Raw genomic sequence first — 14,464 nt, forward strand, 5'->3', positions numbered from 1 at the left:
AGCCGTGAAAGGTGCGAGAACGCGTCTTCTTCGCCCCTGGTGTGACTTCTCGAAAAAAATGATCATCCGTTCGGGATGAAATGAATTTTTTTTTTTACAACACACTTAAATCAAACAAATGGTGTCGTCGTACTTCTAATTTTGCTAAAAATAGTTTTATTTTTTATACAACCTCGTGTATTTGATATATATTTTACCGCTGTTTTTCACCATGTCTGTGTTTTTTTTTTTTTTTTTTTTATCAGTTTATATATATTATGCGCAAATAAATCTTTCATGCAATTTTTCAATTAGTTGAGTTTTTTTTTTTTTTTTTGGATTGGACGAGTTTTCTTTTTCAGGTGTTGATGGTATTGGCAAGGATCAGGGGCAAGTTCTAATTTCGTAAGAGGAGGTCGGGGCAACGCAACGCAACATCTGATAGGTGATCTAACCGTGTCCTCTCTGCGAGGATGTGTCGAAATCTTTCATTTGCACATAATTAGTACGGCGCGTTATTATAGGAGGTCACACCTCTGTACTTTCGAAACAACGACACTTACGATTGTTTATGAGTTAGAATAGCTGCTTTTTCTTACTCATACCCGATTCTCCCAGTTTCATTTTACTCAAAGCAAAACAGTTCGCTGTGAAAATCGTAACCCAGAGAACGGAACCCCGGGGATGGCGATGATGAAATCGACGACAGTAACAGACATCATAGTTTTTTGGTAGTTGTTTATAAAAATTTTATTCCTTTCAATAAAACATTAAAAAATTGATTTATCACGCGAACTCTTTCGCGTTATGGTATACGATTTTGGCGAACAGGCTACAGTGATCTCTACGCTTCTGTTAGCGACAAAGTTTTCATTGGTGATAACGGTGTTTCGGACTGTCGTCCTGTTCCCTCCTACCAGCCGTGGCCATATCCCTCGTAGGCCCCACCATAACCACCATGGCCTCCGTGTCCAACATAGACCGGGACTGTCTGTTTGACGTAGACGGGAACTGGGTGCGGGACGGCGACGGGAACTGGGGATGGCACCTAGAAAAATAAACGGAACAGTTACTGTTGCTCTACTGTAAGAGGATGGAAGAAATTTCCTCGGAATATGCTCAGGTTTGCACCATTTTGAGGTAGATATAAAATTCCAGTATCAGCTCATTTTACTTGTGTCAGAATGATGTTTTCATTATGCACTTTGTGAATACACATTTCACTTTTTCAAGAAATTTGTTTTCCCGGTGGAATTCATCAGGAATGGATTCTCACCAGAGCAATTGACTGGTCGTTTGAAATACGCTTGATTCTGTTGAGGTTGGAATTCGTGAGATTTTAATATGAGAGCCAAAAGTTTGTGCTTGAGGAATGGGAACACTGCTACATAAATATAATATTTTTTGCTTTTTAATTGACCATGATTGATTATTTGATATCCGATATAGTCGAAAACCTTCGATTTAGGTTGAAGAATTACTTCCATCATCCATTTAGTTCTCATATATTTTAACCGTATTCATTTTAACCTCTCATTTTCAGATGAATTCTCGAATGACGCGGAGCCAATAATCAATTATAAAATCAAATCAAAGGTTGGTCAGATTTTGATGAAAGATTGCGGAGCTAAGGATTTTAAGACTGTAAGTCAACCGGTGTAATAATCGTTTGACAAATCATAAAATTAATTGGAGACATGAATATTCATGCAACCTTGAACGAGTCAAAAAATATCCATCTTTGCTAGCAGCATTCAATATAAGCTATGTGAGGCCAGTTTCAGTTCACTATCATAACTGAGAAAAAACACAAATTCAGTTAAGTTGTAATTATTTGCTGAAAAATTCTGTTTTTCAGATGGCGCAATAGGAACACGGAAATGAGAAATTCAGAGAGTTTCGAAAACGAAACTTCTCAATTGAGTGACTGAATACCGCGCATGAAAATTGGAGCTACGCTACGTCAACCTGTCGTCCCTTCAAATAGAGATTGGTGTCAGTCTAATGTGGTTGTGAGTTTAATTTTTTCCGAAGCATCAATCCACATTGCTAATCCATGAGTATCAATTTACATGCAATAATTACGTAGTCCATTTGTGCAAGACCTGCAAGGTTCCATCGTGATTTCCCACATCATTACGACACCCACGTTATACCGTGAACACCACACTAACCGTGACGGAAAAATTCTCTTCATATCTCACCTTGACGGGGTAGGGAGCCGGTACTGCCACCTTGACGGGGTAAGGGGCTGGGACGGCTACCTTTACGGGGACTGGGTAAGGCCTGTCGACAGGAACGGTGACGGTTTTGGTGTGGACCACTGGGTAGGGGGCCGGTACAGGTACAGGCACAGGGTGGGCGACTGGTACCTGCAAAAAGTTAGAGATTGTTGTGTTAGGAATCATCTAGAAAAATGTCAAGAGCAAAAAACGTACATCAGCATAATGGTAAGATAATGGGTTCGGAAGCATGGAAGAGTTGATTTCCCCGAAATATGTCAATTTATTTACGCCATCCTTGCTAGATCATTCAAGTATCATTATCGTCGAGATGCCGACTATTATTTGACGATTAATTAAAGCTGGCATGGTGTCAAGAGATGAAAAAAGTTTATTTAAAATTTTCAGAAAGTAGGCAAGACGTGTGACCACTCGTTTGATATTGTTCATGATTGTCAGTAAGCGCAAAGTCGAAACTCACTCAACCTGATACCCATGAAAGTCCATGCAAATATCGATATCCAGACAACGTCGAACCAAAAATTAAACATAGTGCGAGACTCGGCATACCGAACGTAACAGGATAAAAAAATCTGGTAATTATCGAAATGTCAAAGTTTTTTGAAACTGATTTTTTTTGTGGTGACAGGTCAATTTATAGTCAACTTTTGCACAGTTGATCATGGCGGGACCACGACGGTAAACGTCTGTAGATAACACGTAGTCGACTGTTGGCTTCCAGTATGTCCTTTTCGTTGTTCTTATATTCTGCCTGGCACAAGCCGAATACGAGTTCACTGTGTGTTACTTGGGCATAAAAGCTAATTTTCTCAACTATTAAATCATGACCATACCTTGACAGGGACAGGATAGGGCCTGTCGACGGGGTAGGGATGAGCGACCGGAACGGCGACAGTCTTTTGGATGGCGACCGTCTGGACGTGACCGTGTCCGTGTCCATATCCACCGTATCCTCCGTATCCGTAGCCGGCGTCCCATCCTCCGTGGCCCAGGTCGAATCCGAGGCCCCGCTTCTTCACGGCTTTGTCTTCGACGGCGAAGGCCACCGAGACCAGCATCAAGCAGACCTGCAGGATCGGGCATTACGCCACATTGAATATGGGTCGAGGGAAATCTAGTGCCGTGTAGGCGAACTCAGCGTTTCCGGGTCTGCTCAAGTCGCGCGTAGCCCACTCGTGACAACGAAAGCCTTGTGCTTGCCAGCCGAGACAAACACGTTTGCTCCTTGAGGATCGTTCGGTCTCCGCAATGTCTGCTCGCACTTTTTTCAGCGTGTAATCTGATACTCGACCGGGTTTACGATCTACCAGGATTTTAGCGGCTGGTTGTGACACGCCTTTGTTTTAAACTAGCTACCTATCGAACTTATTTTTTGATATTGGCTAACATATTCATTCAACGCGGAATCTAATCTCTACTCTCGTTCAGGAAGCGCAGGTAAAAATCAGTTGCATCTTGATAATTTAAGCTTTTTGGAACATTTAGAGTTTCAGCGTTTGCTAGTGGAACTGATCACCTTTATTTTACTGAGTGCTATCGGGATTTGGACCAATATCGTTGGTCTTTGTGATAACTGATTTTTTCGACTGGAATAATTTAGGCGAACGATCTTTTCTGTCCAAGTATACTTGATTGAAGCGTGAAATCCTTCATCCGTTCGACTACGACTATAGAGAAAAACGGAAGACTACTTTTCCAAAATTTAGATACGGTGGGCCGGAAACCAAAAAATATAAGTCGAAGCCTGCCTTGAGCGAAAAAATGATATCCTATAATTTTGTAATTGCAAACGTACCAGAACTCTCATGGTGGTAGATTAGCTGACCGTTAAGGTACACTGTTTAGACCGATAAATGAAATCGGCTCTGACGATATTCTGTAGAAAACTACCCTTTATATAGGGAGTTCACTTTCATTTCGCCGTTGCACCCCGCCAATAGGAAACCAATAGCGATTGTCGCCGTTTGCCACACCTACCTCAATGCATCAGAGTGTGTGTGTGTGTGTGTGTGTGTGTGTGTGTGTGTGTGTGTGTGTGTATTTGCTTACCGCTGATCTAGTCTTTTATGAAATTGTGTGTGTGTTTGTCGGTGTAATCGCGTACCTACATTTAGAGCACGGGAAACCACTGGTAGGGATATATTAAATGCGGGGAAAATCCTGCAGCAAGGCTTAACCAACGGTTGTATAACACGATGCAAATGTGGGAATGCATGTTCATGTACGACATATCGTAACATTTAATCACACGGTGGACAACCTAAGGATTTACGCTTCTGCGTTGAGTTAGAGAAAATTCGCTCAAACTAGAAAACATCAAACACCTTGCGATGTTCATTTCGTGCACGTAATGATCTCGTGATCCTGGATTAAAAACAAAGTGTACAGTTTTTTTCCAAGCCTTTATCGCTACTTGTGCGTTCATTTTCATCTCTCACTTTGAGAGATCGTAAAAACTGAAACCTCGGTTTTTCAAGCTTCTTTCAAGTTCCTGCTGCGGCTACAGACAAACATTTGCAGATACCCCAAGGCGTCTACTTTCAAAGATGTGTACGTCTAGTGGCCTCGGAATGTTGGAAAAAATGTTGGTTATTCATAATTCCAATGATTTTGTATCGGTGGGACTGAATAATATTGCAATATGTTACCGCAAAATCGCACATCGTGAATACAAATTTGTTTTTTCTTTGTACTAGACTCGGTCCAATTCGCGGAAATTATTTGGTTGAAGGTTGGAGAAGACGCGGTTGCGATTTCTGTCATCGAAATTCGTGGTTAACGGACTGATAAATAATTTATGACCGGTCAGTCTTTAGCCGATTGGGATATAAACCTAAATTTATCGCCTTATTTAACGATCGACCAATACAAATCCTGATTTTTTAATCACCCCAATGATCAGGCGGATCTGTTTAGTTGCCATATCACTCATTTTTCTTCTTTTACTTACCTGCTGACTGCACTTTGTGCATTGACTTAAATTTTCTACGATTAAAACCGGTTCTGCTCGAAATCTCCTCAAGTGATAACGGACAAAATTCCAAAACATTTTGCGTCGAGTCAGAATTCATTTACAACAATGTTTCGAAATGAGATGGAATTGACTCTTAAATCTTGAACGCTTCAACCGTCGATTAAACAAGCGTTGAAAATATTTTGAACATACCTTCGGTGACAGTTGGAATTTTACTCATATTTTCGCGTAACGTACGTTTATCGATCGAACTAATTATCAGCAATCGGACATGCATACAGCTGGTATAACCAACGTTCAGCTTCAATGACTTTCTGGACTTTAGAACTAACCATTAAGCAGTATGATTAATAACTATGATGACTGTTTGCTAACGTAATTTAGAGTTCCAATTAACATAGCTTATTTGAAAAATTTAATATTCACTCAAATGTCCCAATTCGGCACGATTACGTCCTCAACGCGCCAAAAATTATCGCTAACGTTTAGCATGATACAAGCATGGTCAGCTGTTTCACTTTCCATAAAAAGCCGGACACAACTTTTAATCTCTATTACCGCAGTGCGTCCGACAGCAGCGTTTTTAATTTTGTAAGAATCACGTCGAAGGAGAACAAAAAACCAAAGAAAGAGAAATTGAGTGACTTTATTGAGCGATTTTTAGAATATTAATTAGTCACCATAAAATCGGATGTCGTTGGAGAAAAAAGAACAGGTATTTATTGTTAGATCGAACGAAAAAGCGTTAAATGTATTGCTATATAGCGACCGGTGATTATTATTCATATACCGAAATGCAACGAAGTACACGATTAGCTAAAAAGATGGTTCCCGGAGTTTTTATTTTACGTTTGGGTCTAGAGTAGTCGTTTGCCTCTCGATCGGGTTCAAGGTATAACTGTTTCATCCACCTGCAGTTGTGTCTGGATATTGTTGAAAAACATATGCTAATTTCACCATTCCTTTTATCTCCCGAATGGTAGATTAACATATTCAAATCGTCTCGAAAAGTGCACTTTTCGTTGTTAATTAGCAGTAATAAAATGTTTTCAACACATCGGCACACAATTAACGTTTTTTTTATTGCCACTATTATACATCATTCAAGTTGTTAATGCTGCTGTATAATAAAGAAAATGAATACTCGATATAAAGTTGATAAAATCATGTAATATTTAAATATGAAACACTAGGAAACGATGTGGAAGTTTAGTGTATTTATTGTTCAGTGTTCAAAAAGTTATCGATACTTCAATTTGTCGTGAAATTTGTCGACATCTGTTTAATTTATCATGTAGTAGATTTTACAAAATTGTCGTGCGAAATGTATGCCACGTGAAGATCAACTCCAAATGCATATAAATTTAAGAAAACAGTACTTGGTGCTTGAATTCGCAGAGTTGTAAAAACTTCGTGAAAATTATTTGAGTGAAATTCGCGTGTAATATCTGATTCCGGAATCCATTTTTCAGAAATAACGAGACAAATATGCGTTGCCTTTTAGATCTGTGACGGTAGATAAACGTTCGTTTCACGTTATTGCAGCATTATATGGGCCGATGTACCAACTTTCAGCTTGCTTTGTAGAGTTGAGATGTCGGTCTGGTTGCAATTTGGATATGTTATAGAGCACATCGAGGTGTAAGATTCGTATAATTTTTTAGCCATTAAGACTTACGGATATAGAATATGTTCAGCAAGCTCAAGTATGGCAAATTAATTATGATCGCATTTTTATCCCACTATAAAAATATCAAGATATATTTTTAAAAATGTGTACTTTTTTCATATATGAAAAGGAAAATAATTTTTTTTCTGATCCTCCGCCTAAACCAGACTCGAAACGAATTTCATAATCGGGAAGATTAGACTTTTATCACAAAAGAAATGAGAAAAAAAAATGTTAGGTGGAATTTTTTTTTTGACGATTCGAAGTACTAAAAGTATGGAGACGAAAGCCCAATTTGAAACACCAATCAAATTGATCAACGTGTTTATCGCAAATGGTGAGACGTGAAAATTAGGGGAATTTCATACCACAGTGCCCATTATAACACATTGTTGAAAATTTAATTGAAGAAATTTTTTCCTGAAAAATTCGCCAAAAGCTGTCTGATTTGTCCACATATATTGAAGCATTCCACGAGGTCTCTAATTCTTTACATGAATTAGTACTAGTCGAAAAATGTATATCTATTTTTATTAAACAACTTTTATCCGAGATATAATTTAATTTGTTATTCGAAAGCATCTATTTCTCAAACTTGAAAAGATTCGAAAAGTCTATGAAAAAAAAAAAAATCGAAAATGATGTTACAATACATTCGTTATCTTGAGTTTCCCTAAATGTGCTTTTTTTCGATTCACATTACTAAAAATTTTCTCCATCATTTTGATACTAACAATTTATAGCAATTATCACTTTTTTTTACTTTCATGACTTTTTTATAATAATATACTTATATTTCGTTACGATGAAGACTGTATTATTTACAAGCGCTCAGAAAATTGGTAATACGTTGCTATATTTCTCTGAGTTTTTTCAAATTTTATAAAATTGGTGCTTCGGAAATATGAAATTAAACCATATTGCAGATAGGCATGATCGAAAAATTCTCTAATCCGGATGCTGAATTCCAAACTTGGTTCTCGGATAAAAAACTTTGGAGAAAATGTAAAATCTCAACTCCCGATCTTACTATACCTCGTTAAATGCCTCAAACATGTATACACGTGCAAATAGCAGAAACCATGCGTAATATGCGAACGCCTCGCCTTTTCCTGAATTTTAATTTTCATCGCTGTCGCCGTGTGGTTATCGCCTGCTGTATTTTACATCCCCGGAACTGATTTCGACGAGCCGGAAGTAGCAATATGACGTGGCTTTGCCTGACCGCGATTGAAAATCCGATATTATATGTGCGGCAGTTGCGGTCTCGTATGCCGCAGTGTTTCGACCGTTCAATTTTACGACACTCTCATTACGCTGCAGCGTAATTACCATGGTTTAATCCACACATCCCATATACTTGCCGATCCTCACGTTCAAATCCGAGAGCAACTCAAATTCGAATCGTATTTTAATCCGTAGATTAGCCGTAATTGACCGAAGGCTTCGGTTCAATATCGCGAGGTACGCCTTAAACCGCACGTAAATTTTACTTTCGCATTATCGTGAATCCTGTATTAATGGGGCGAATCACTCCGTATGACTCTGTAATGCATATGGGAAGGGAATTTATCGCATATTCATAGTCATTGCTGTATCTTGTTATGAGTCATGACGTTGATTTCTGATGCAGGATTTACGTGAGCTCTGACGAGGGTGTGTCAACTATTTCCTGTAACGCCGACATGTACGTTCGCGATACTTTGAGAAATAAATTAGATTTTTCACAGTTAGAACAAAACTCTACTGAAATGGGCATCGTTACAATAACGCTATAAGTTATTGTTCGAATCGCAAGAAAATCTGGTTCAGTTTGATTGTAGTTGTAAATAGGAAATTTTCTGGTTATTGCATCAGTAAATATGTGTTGCTTAGTTACCTAAGGTTTTCAGTCAAATAGGGCCTTGAAATCGATTTATCGCTGAAGAAATATAAAATTATTGTAATAATTACAAGAATAAACAGTACCAGTGACCGTCACTAAAAAGAATAGTTAAGACGTACTAGATTTTGTGACCACGGTTAGGAACCCATTTTCATTTTATACCCAGGACTATAGGTATTTTTCGGTTGTGGTGAAAAATGAGCGTGCAGTATGCACTACCAAAAATTTCCCTCGACGCAGGGTGCACTAAAGTATTATCAATCAAAAATTCAGTCGCGGTTATAATACTTAGCGACGCACAAATCAAGAAAATAGAGAACAAGATTCTTGTTTCCGTAATTTTATGCACTAATTGACTGAAATTTATGGATCTTACAATTCTTCGTATTTTTATAGTCTTGCATAATTTCCAACTCGATTTACGATCTTCTTGATCGATACTTGCAGATTTATACGATACGAGTGCATAAATTTGGCAATACGTGCGAAATTTGTACGATCCTTGTTTAAGCATTTCATGTGAACTCGATTCTCAGACATAATAAAACTAAAAGTCTTGAAAATTGTGTCTAAATAACGTTTTGTCACAAATTTTTTTTACGTTCAAAGTCACGAAACACATTTTTTCGACATATCAATATCGTTGCGAGGTCAAAAAACGAGTCCGTAAGTTATCATTGAAACATCTTTTTCGCGACTCTCAGTTTCAAGTGCTGTCTGGGAAATAGCTTAAACTCAATTCTATTAATGTTTTATAACCTTGCGTAATTTAAAGATTTATAGGTGACGGGTGATTGATAACTACACTTTTATATGCAACTAAAAAACAGATGCGCGTAAGTTAAGCAATGTATGTAGTAAATCAGAGTTTGTCTTCGTTCGTTAATTATATATGTATAGGTTTAAAGGTCATTTATAAAAATGTCTAATTTATCAGCTGTATCATATGCAATATTTTATCTTGCATAATTTCAAACTTAATAGCGTCTGCTTGATCGATACTTGCAAATGTATTTATTGTTTCACGATTTCCGAAAGTTTTAGACCTGGCCGAAACTGTCCATGCATATAAACAATGCTTCAGTATTTAACTCGTTGTCGCTTCATTCTATTCAGTCAAGATTTCTCTCTCCTACGTTTTTCAAATACTACATCATTCGGGAGAAATATCTATTCAAAAGTACTGGCAGATATATGATGAGTTTTTTTTTTTATTCTATTTGGGCTTTGATGAACAGGTTAGTCTTACATAACGCAATTGATTAGAACTGAGAGAGATGCGCGGTTCTTCTTCGTCAGCCAAGGTCACCTTGTTCACAATTTTCCCAATTCTGGGGATGACTAATTACTTGTGTATAAAAATTTGCACCCAAGGCAGTTTCTCAATAAGAGAAGTCGTCGTTCGGTCTTTCATTTAATACGGACGAATTCTGGCACTATTCGACGCCTTATTTCCTGCCGCAGCTTTCTTCGCTGGGCGGAGTGAAAACTGTAACATTTATATCGGATCGAGTCCTGTGCAGCAACTCTCGTTGCGTAACCTCGTTTCGTCCGCAAATGCAACACGAATGCATGCGCGTACGTGCGTAATGCGTAATGCGTGACTGAACTGTATCGAACAACGCTGCAAAAGCTGGGCGTGTGCATGCTGAACCGGTCGAAAAGCAGGCCCCGTGATGCAGCCCCGTTTAATTTATTCCTTTATATTTTAACCGAAGCCCGACGAAACTCTGCATTCTTCGCAAGGACTCGGAGGGCCGATCGTTTCACCGTGATTCCTTGCCGGCGGATTCGAAGGAAAGCCCCGATACTCCCGTATGTCCGGTATAATGCGTACCTACCGAATAATAATTTACGTCACCGTAAATGTGCAAAAAAAAAAAAAAAAAAATTCCCTCGACTTTCCACTCGATGAAATGTTGTCCGCAGGTAATTAGTGAGGTGAAACGGACACCTGCAGCAGACGTTTTTGGATCAAGCGTATTCGACGCTAGTCGTTATAGCCGTCACCCTTAATGTTGCGAAGTTGAACATTCGTTCGGCGGTGATTCGTAGATCTAAGAGTGATTTGATACTGGTTTTTAACTGTGTGACTTGAGGGTTGTAAAAAGAAGAGACATTCATCTACATTTGTAAATTGTTTTTTTCGGAATATTTTCTATTATCCGAGAGTTTCAGAAGTACATCGACAATGCTTCATTTGAAATACTTGAAATCAAATTGTTTTGAAATATCTGTGCACTGAGAGAAATTTTTAGTTCCGGTTACCGCCCAGTCCTTAACTGTTTTCATTTTTTTCCACAATCGAAAAATATAGTTCTAGGTACAAAATGAAAATTAGTTACTATTTTTTCTCATCACTATAACTATATTTTCTTGTAACTGTTGGGAAAATATAATGCTTGTGCAACAATAAATTGACGTTAAAGCCTCGTTTAACTAAAAAAGTAGAGTAAACCGAAGAAACTGATTTTGCGTTGCAATTACCAAAAAAGGATCGACAGTAGCGCAAAATGGTTAGGCGTACCTCGTTTTTCGTAATTTCAAAGATATTCACAAAATACTAACAACGCGCCTCGATCTGTATTTTTTCCATGCTATAAAGTTGATACGTATAGATTCAGAGGCGTCAATACTCGTAGCAAAGTATTGCTTCCCGATCTTTTGACCTTTAGTTTCAACCGCGAATCTTCGCGAGATCGTTGTGACCCTGGCACTGAACTTCCTGGTCGATCAGCTTGCACAATGTTTATTCATTTGTAGAATTCCCCGCGGGCTACTCACGCTGTCTTTGCGCCATAATCTTATACCGAGTTCATCGAGTACTTAGTACCATGTGAATCCAGTTTGCAATCTGTGTATTGCGTCTTATAAGGACGCAATTCTCGGCAATCTGCACTATCTGGTCAAGTTAACTGATACGAGTAGAGAGATAATAGATATTTTCGGGATTGTGGAGTGGTCGAAGCGTCGATGAAGTGAACAAATTGAATTTTACAGTTCTCTTCGCTTTGGAGTAACGAGATAGTAATTTTTGTAATTTTGCTTGGGTGTTGTCTCATGAAAGTTCGAAAAATTTATGACAACACTGAACATAGTTCCAACAGAATTTGACTCACTTTGAGGTTATGGTACACTACTTATATCTTACATCAATTTGACACAAGCGTAATAAAATATGCTATCATTTCGGAAAATTTGGATACGATTTTATTAGCTTGGAAAAATAAGTGTCACTTACTTTGAGTATTATCAAAGCCTACGTAGGAATGATGCAAAAATACCGCAATTCTACATGTAATGCTGAAAAAAACTGTCCAAAAACTTTTTGGTTTGATTCAAAAATAACTCCATGAAATGTATTCCTGCAGCAAGTGGTAATTCAATTAGAGGAACACATTTCTTGGCATTATTCTTGCGTAAAACAAAACTGAAGTCGGAAGTAGCGTTGAGTTCATATAATTTTTCAAAGTTTGGATTATTGATTATTTATTTTTCGTACAAGAAACAGAATTCTGAAAAGTTTGTTATCGTTACTCATCAGTGTTTTGGCATTTGAATATTTTTTTCTAACTGGTGTTACGCAAAGTCAGCGTGCAAAAAGTCAAAGTGAATTTTAAGTTATGAGACGAAATTCAGGTCGAACCGAATGAATGTCGAATCTCATCAATCAGAAAAGTGAAAACTTAGAGCAGTTCGAATTTCTGAATGGTGAAAACTCCGATAGGTAAAACTTTCGGATACTGAACACCTCTAATGATTCAATTTTACTAAAGTATATTTTTTGCTGAATTTTTATATATTGTGTACTTATAGGCGGAAAAACCTTAAATAATTGGTATGTATTTTTTTTACCTTTTACTTATACTAAAATTTCCGAAAATGTCATTCATGCTAACTTATATCTACATATTACAAAATCAAAGATATTCAATTGTACGTAACAATTGTAATTATCTTACTTAACTGAAAAATGACCTAATTATCCTAAGTTTCTCTGCCTTTCGTGCATACATGAATTGGAAATCCCATTTTACGTAATCACCGAATTATAACCATTAGGTCTTGTAATCATGTCGAAATTAAACCATTTTGGAGTTTTGGCCGTAAGAAAATTTAAGGAATTTGTAATTTTGGGTACTAGAAAACTCGAAATATCAATAGTTTTGAATTAACAAATAATTTGAACCTTTAGCTCTGTTATAGGCACACTGAGAAGCCTTTCATTTGTTGCAGTTACTACAAGGATTTAGTAAAGTAGATATCGTTGCAATAACGGTTCAGATATTGTTAAATATTTAGCGCGATTATTGTTGTGAATATCAAGTTTGCTCGCTATTGCAACAGTCAATCTGCTTGTTTAGTCAACAATATTTTTTCAGCTTAAAAAAATCTTAACGTCAATTTATTATTGCGCCAAAATTATCGCAACAGTTATCTACGAGAAATTACAGTAGGAATGACGATAATCGAAAAGAATTCAGTAAGACGTATTAAATTTTTTTTTTCACAGCTGCAGAACTCATTTTCATTTTAAATCCATAACTGTACATCTGTAAATTTCCGTGAGTGTAAGCGAATGAAAATCGAGGTCTACAAGGGTGGTGTAACGAGTGCCAATGCAACGCCTGCGATGTAACAGCGGTTTGCTCGATACGCCAACGTGGGTTTCTAACGATGCTTTTATTGTTAGTTCACGTCATAGGCGGTACGGTAAATTCGCGGAGTGAGAGAGGGAGAGAAACGTACGTGGGGATCGAGAAAAGAGAGAGAGAGAGAAGTAGAGAGAGTGCTGCATATGCGAGAATATTCGCGAATCGCGAAGCGAAGTTACGTTCCAAAGATCACGATCTTGACAAGTCGTTCTTTAAGTCAGATACGGAGCGTGGAATCCAGTGAAGGGTATTATCGCACTCGGCACTCGGAGGAAACAGAAGCGGTTCCCACAATCCAGCAGCCTGCAAGGGAGTCCTGGAGCAGGAGAGTCGAAGGCAGGCCGCTCTTTGATCAGGCTTTCAGGGCACTTCGAAAAGCAGTTCATTATTTTGAGATGAAATTCTCTCACCTCTTTTGTCGCCCTTTCAAGGGAACGCGCGGTCTCAAACTTGGAGTGGGGAGGAAGATGAATGGAGAGTTGGATTTTGATCGGTAGAATATTTCTGATTGTGGCTGAAAAAAATAATCGCTGAAATGGATTTCGGAAATTTATATCTAAAAGCTTTTCAAGTATTCTTCAGAAGCCAATCCTATAAATGAAATGAAGTTTTCTCGTCTGTGAATAACTTCCAGGATTTTTGAACTTGTTCGTTAACTTTAATTAGAAAAAACTGAGAAAGTAGCAATTGAAATTTATATAATCATGTACGTTATATTTTAGAAATCAAACACGATTGCTTCGTTTGATCATTTGATGAAGTAATCGTAAATTGAATCAATTTTTATTCAACTTTCTATACCGAACCTAAATCTGTAGAATCAGCTGTGTCTTAGATAGTACATATATGTCGGTCGAATTGAATATAACAAATTTATTTTGATCAAACAATTTTGAATAGAAGCGATCGTATGATTTTTTCCACAAAAATAATTTTGAGTTTTAGACAAACTTTGTCTACACGGCTCTTCTTCCATTGAATTTCGCAAAGATGCGTTGTTAAATAACTTGAAAAAATTCGGAGGGTAAAATTTAATCAAGGTAAACTAAACGGGGGATC

General features: G+C 37.6%; 1 protein-coding gene across 1 annotated transcript; it reads right to left on the minus strand.

Moving 5' to 3' along the window:
- Positions 1 to 186: 186 nt before the first annotated feature.
- Positions 187 to 4,085, minus strand: LOC124221474 (cuticle protein 63). The gene is made up of 4 exons (XM_046631543.2): positions 4,018 to 4,085; positions 3,056 to 3,289; positions 2,184 to 2,351; positions 187 to 1,027 (listed from the first exon to the last, which is right to left on the minus strand). The coding sequence occupies exons 1-4, from the start codon at positions 4,027 to 4,029 to the stop codon at positions 893 to 895; spliced, it is 549 nt and encodes a 182-aa protein (XP_046487499.1). The 5' UTR covers positions 4,030 to 4,085; the 3' UTR covers positions 187 to 892.
- Between the last annotated feature and the right edge of the window lie 10,379 nt (positions 4,086 to 14,464).

This window comes from Neodiprion pinetum, chromosome 6 (genome assembly GCF_021155775.2).
Source record: "Neodiprion pinetum isolate iyNeoPine1 chromosome 6, iyNeoPine1.2, whole genome shotgun sequence".
Classification (NCBI taxonomy): domain Eukaryota; kingdom Metazoa; phylum Arthropoda; class Insecta; order Hymenoptera; family Diprionidae; genus Neodiprion; species Neodiprion pinetum.